General features: G+C 35.5%; 1 protein-coding gene across 4 annotated transcripts in view; it reads right to left on the bottom strand.

The window, feature by feature from the left end:
• Positions 1 to 1,834: 1,834 nt before the first annotated feature.
• C15H8orf89 (chromosome 15 C8orf89 homolog) overlaps positions 1,835 to 6,000 on the bottom strand; it is a 28,999-nt gene continuing 24,833 nt past the window's right edge. For all 4 annotated transcript variants that reach the window (XM_044928688.1, XM_044928687.1, XM_025265247.2 and 1 more), the window contains 2 exons: positions 4,132 to 4,170; positions 1,835 to 2,133 (listed from right to left, as the gene is read on the bottom strand). In XM_044928688.1, the coding sequence (XP_044784623.1) occupies positions 1,985 to 2,133; positions 4,132 to 4,170 (188 nt within the window). In that variant the 3' untranslated portion in view covers positions 1,835 to 1,984. The remainder of the gene's footprint in view (positions 2,134 to 4,131; positions 4,171 to 6,000) is intronic.

The raw sequence follows: 6,000 nt of genomic DNA, 5'->3' as shown, positions 1-6,000 counted from the left end.
AAAAAGCCGTACATTAAGAGGTAAAAACTGCTTGAGGAATCATAAATATTTATTCTAAAGCAGACCTTAGTTCAGTTAGGGCTATTTGCTGACAGTGGTCATCTATTCAACACCCCAAACCTATCCCAATAGGAGCTAGTTCATAATTCCAATGGGCAGTCCATGCTTATTTTCAAAGGAGAAAAATCTGGATAGAAAAAACAAATACATGTTAAGCACTTGGAATTATATGACTGATTATGTGGGTCTACAATGGACCTAAAGGAGCTTTATAAAGTATTCCTGATGACCAGGTGTTGTGGAGCTGCTTGTCAGCAGCCATGTGGCACGATGGGAACCCCCTACTATCATCATCAATGAAACTGTCCATACATAACAGCCCCATGTAACCTCATCTTTCAAGGTGCTAATGAGATCATGTGACTGTAAGTGCTTTGTAAACCACAAATTACTACAAAGATGCCAGAGATTATTTAAATTTTAAACTATACCTTAGGGTTTATAATATTTCTCCTGATTTCCTGAGGTGGGAAAGTTAAACTATCTCTCCCCTGATGCTTCACATCCTAAATGGAGTGAAGAAGGAGGAATTAGGGACAGTTGACTTTGTTCACACAGCTCTCATCAAGTGCCCAACACAAATGGCCCATCAGTTAAATGCTGTTGATGGCTGAGTCTGAGTAGGGCAGGTATAGACCTGCCCATGAGCATTTTTTGAGCTGGAAGGACATTCAAGATGACATTTTCAAAGAAGCTGTACTGTGATGGAGAAAGCAGGGACATGGGAATCAGGAAAGCGCAGGTTCAAATACTGGCTGTGGAACCTCAGAGCTCTGGGAACTTGGGTAAGTTATTAAATCACAATTTCTCTGTCTGTGAAAGGGAAAATAATACCCTCATCTTGCCGGACACAGTGGAGAATTCTTGACCTGAAAGAAACGCTAAAATCATCAATGGCCAGCACAGCTGGGTGAGAAAAAAAGTCCCACAGATTATTCGGAAAATAAAGAGAAAAATATTGACAAATCTTAAGTTTCTAGTACTCCAGATATTTAAAACAGATAAAGATGATCTCAAGCATATTTGGTGTTCCTGAAGTAGAGAATTCAAAAATATGGGACAGAAAGAGTGAATACTCAAAGATGCAATGAAATAAAAAATTTCCAGGGGACTGAACCAGCAACCCTGCATTGAAAAGTCAAGTCTTAACCACTGGACTGCCAGGCAAGTCCTTCCTCAGGCTATCTTGAGGAAGGTTTTCTCCTCTCGACCTAGACCTTCCTCCTCCCCACAGAGGTACAGCGGGTCTCTTTTCCATCCCCTTTCCCTTCAGGGATGCCTTGTGTATGCAGGAGAGATGCCTTGTTCTGCCTGGCAGTAAAGGCCTGACTGAGCAGGTGAGCCTGAGGTTGTCGCACATCAGCACATGCAAATGATGTGCTCAATTCTCATGTTCAGTGTTAGGAAATGCACTGCCGCCATATATCTCAGGCAGCATTTCCTTTCCAAGTTTTATCAGCAAACAAAGCGAATATTCTCATTTTCATCTGCTTGAATACTTATCTCAAAACTGCTTCCAAACTCAAGCAGGGACAAGTTGAGGCTCTCATTGGGTGCTTTCTAACCCCCAAAACAAAGACTCACTCTTGAATCTGTTGCAGCTTCTAGCAAAGCTCATCATACAGACAGACACTCAAAAAGCATTTATCAAATAGAATCCAAAGGTGTAACTGATGTGCATAAAATTAACAGACTAAAATTTTTCTTATGCTTATGTGTATCAACTATAAAAATAATTATCTTAGTGCCTCTGTGAGACTAACAAAATACAATATTTTTCGTATACAACAGAAAACATTTATTTCCTATTTACATTTCCATTTTTATGTAAATCATTGCACATCATATCACATATCAAAAAAGAAAAGAAAGGAAAAATATAAACTTTAAAAGTCAGTGAAGAAAGCATCACAGTGTATGATAATCAGCAGTCTCGAAGCTCTCGTTTCTTGCTCTTTTTAGATTTTTTGCTTGTTTCTTGACGAATGGTGTCATACTCCAAAATGGCCATGTTGGAAAGTCTCTGTAAGTACTGAGATGGTGCTCCAGCGAGAGGATCGCTGAAGCCAGAACCTGTAAACAAACAACAAACAAAAAACACTTATTACAATTGAATTAAGCACACATGAACGATACTCTCTTTAGGGTACAAATGAAATATCTTTTCCTCAAATGACCATTAAACACCGCTAGGCTGCCGTCTATGGGGTTGCACAGAGTCGGACACAACTGAAGCGACTTAGCAGCAGCAACAGCAGTTCTTCATATAACACATTCTTTGAAGTAGATATGAAAGCCACTTAAGTTTCTAAGTGAGTGGAATGGCAAAGTGAAAGCATTCAGTCGTTCAGTCCTGTCCAGCTCTTTGTGACCCCATGGACTGTAGCCCGCCAGGATCTTCTGTCCATGAGGATTCTCCAGGCAAGAACACTGGAGTGGGTTGCCATTCCCTTCTCCACAGGATCTTCCTGACCCAGGAATCGAACCTGGGTCTCCTGCATTGCAGGCTGATTCTTCACCGTCTGAGCCACAGGGATGACAAGTCATCCAAAAAATATTGAACTCAAAAATGTTCAATGCCGGTATTTAATGATATAAAACTAAATCAGAGTTTGTTATCGTCTCCAAATAAAACCATTTCTCATAAATGTTAAGTGAAGTAAAACAGTAAAGTTATAAAATAAGTCACTCACTAACTGAAACAGCAATAATGAAGTTTCTATTATAGAAGGAGAATAATAACAATAATAATAGATAACATTAATTGAATGATCTCTTGTATGTCAAGTATTTTTTATCTATATCATCTACACATCAATACTATGAAGTCAGTAACTAGTACTATCTTGGATTACAGATTTAAAAAAGAGTTTAGAAATTGTTAGAGGCAGGATTTAAATCAAGATCCATCAATTCAAAGTTCCTATGTAATATGTATAAATTCTTCTATTTAGAAACATACAAGGCTTTAATAGTAATAGACTGATCCATATTTCTTTAAAATACTATTATTTAACTGCAGTTTCAAGTGCCAAAAATAAAAACTGTCTTCAGTTCTCCAATGTAGTTGGTATTTTTGTTTGTTTTATTTCAGTGTGTAATTAGAGTGGGAATTTCAGAGAAAGAGTAGAGGGGAAGAGCTGAGCAGGATTCCAGTTCTTAGCAGTACAATGAACTGGACACTTAGAGTCTCTGGCTGCAAAAAGTAGATTCTAAGAATTATTGGAGAAGGAAATGACAATCCACTGCAGTATTCTTTCCTGGAAAATCCCATGGACAGAGGAGAAAACAGGGCTACAGTCCATGGGGTCAAAAACAGCCGGACACAACTGAGAGACTGAGCACTGAGCAAGCATTAAGCAAACCTCAAAACAATTCAAAGAACTGGTATCATATAGACCAATGCAATTAAATTGGAAACTAACAATAAATTCTAAGATTCTCAAATATTTAGAAACATATACACATTCTAAATTATTCATTCATCAAAAATAAACTGTAATAAACATTAAAAATACTTATAACTGATAAAGAAAAATTACAAAACTCGTATGATGTAGCAAAAGTTGTACATAGAAAGGTTTATACCTTAAGATTCCTGTTTTAGAAAAGAAGATTGAAAATTAATAAGCTCAATATAAGACATACATTAGGAAAAGAACAACCCAAAGAATACGGATGTGCTTAGTCGCTCGGTTGCAGGTGACTCTTTTCGAGCCTATGGATTGTAGCCCACCAGGCTCTTCTGGCCATGAAGTTTTCCAGGCAAGAATACTGGAGTGGGTTGCCATTTCCTTCTCCAAAAGAATATGGAAGAAGGATGTAATACAGGAAAGAAAATTCAATGAAGTAGAAAACAAACTTACAAAAAGAAAAATTTTTTTAAAGATAAAAATTCTTCCTTGAAAAAACTAATAAAAAAGGGAAATTCTCTGATTCAATTAATTAAGAAAAAAAACAGAAGACCTAAATAACTAATATTAGAAGTACAGATGGAACAAAAACTAAACTTCATGCCAATAAATTTGAAAATGTAGACAAAAATGCAAAATTCTAGAAAATATAACTTACCAAAATTGATGGAAGGAGAATTACAATGCCTTAAGAGTCCTAAAATTAAAATGATTGAATTAATATTAAAAAATTCCTCCAAAGAAAACAAGTGATCCAAATAATTTTACAAATGAACTCTATCAGACTTTCAAGGTAGAAATCATTCCAGTTTTAGGTCATATCCTTCAGAGAAAAGAAAAAGCAGAATACTCCCCAGTTTATTTCATGAAGGCATTATAATCTTGATACTGAATTCAGGCAAAGAGAAAATTAGCGGTAGTCTCACTCATTAAGATACATTTTAGAAACCTAGCAAAATATTAAATACGGTAGTACACAAAATGATAATGAATTATGCCTTAAATGTGGGTATCCCAGGGATGTAAAACTGGCTGAACATTAAAAAAAAAAATCTACAAACGTCATTTTTCACATTAGAAAATTAAACAGAAAATCACAAGACCATTTCAATCAATTCAGAAGAAAATGTTTGATAAAATTAAACTTTCATTTGTTTTTAAAATAAAAAACTCTGAGCAAATTAAAGAGAATTTCTTTATCTTGATAAAGGATATCTACACCAAACATACACTACACATCATTCTTTATGAGAAAACATTAAGGGAGTTTCCTTTAAAATCAGAAACAAGTCAAAGATGCCTATTTTTCATTTCTATCCACCACTGTATTGGTGGTTCTAGTCAGCTTAGTAAAATTAGAGAAATGAAAGCTTGGGTGGGGGGTAGGAAAAACCTTTGGAAAGAAAGAATAAAACTGACATCATTCACATATGGCAATCTACATAAAAAACTAAAAAAATTATATATATTTCATATAATATATTAATATATATACACAATATACAACATAAATCAAGAAATAACAAGAGACTTTATCAAGGTGGATGACTGGAAGATTAAATTGTAAAAATTAACTACATTTCCAAATATCTGCAAGAGAAAGCTATAAATTTTAATCGTAAAAGAATTATGGCAGACTACTAATGATCTTTTCAAAACTTCTTACTCTTTCCAAAACAGAATTTTAGCTGAGGACAAGGTCAGCTAAAAGGGAGAGATTACCTTTCTCAGCTTGCTTTAGAGCTAAGTATAGCTTTGTTAGTGAGTGTGAACCAATAAGATATGAGCAAATGTGCAAATTTTAAAATTATAGTCCTCTTATCCTAGACTTCTGGACTTAATGTTTTTGTGGGATGTATTTGATAACTGCTTCAATCTCCTCAATAATTCTACTCTAGCTCTGCACAGCTTGTCTCTTGTTCATGATTCAGTCTTGGTAGGTTGTATGTTTCTATGAACTTAGCCATTTTTTTCTAGGTTCCCCAATTTGTTGACATAATTGTTCATAGTAGCTTCTTATAATCCTTTTTATTTCTGTAATCAGTTATGATGTCTCCTCTTTCATTACTAATTTTAACTATTTGTGTCTTCTCTGTTTTTTTCTAGTGTAACCAAGGATTTGTCAACTTTATCTTTTCTAAAAATTTAGTCTTGGTCCTGTTGATTTGTTTTCTGTTCTGTTTCATTTTGTTGTTGTTGCTGTTTAGTCACTAAGTCATGTCCCACTCTGTTGCAACCCCATGGACTGTAGCCCACCAGGCTCCTCTGTTCATGGGATTTCCCAGGCAAGAATACCGGAATAAGTTGCCACTTCCTTCTCCAGGGGATCTTCCCAACCCAGGGATCGATCCTGCATCTCCTGCAATGCAGGCAGATTCTTGTCACTGAGTCACCAAGGAAGCTCATTTGTCTTTTCTCTAATGTTTATTATTTCTTCCTTCTGCTAAGTTTGGGCTTAGTTTATTCTTCTTTTTCTAATTCCTTGAGGTGTAAGTTTATGTGGTTCACTCAAGATCCTTTTCTTTTT

The sequence above is a fragment of the Bubalus bubalis genome, chromosome 15 (genome assembly GCF_019923935.1).
Source record: "Bubalus bubalis isolate 160015118507 breed Murrah chromosome 15, NDDB_SH_1, whole genome shotgun sequence".
Classification (NCBI taxonomy): Eukaryota; Metazoa; Chordata; class Mammalia; order Artiodactyla; family Bovidae; genus Bubalus; species Bubalus bubalis.
The sequence above is the reverse complement of the archived record's forward strand: the minus strand, read 5'-3'. Positions and strand labels throughout refer to the sequence as shown.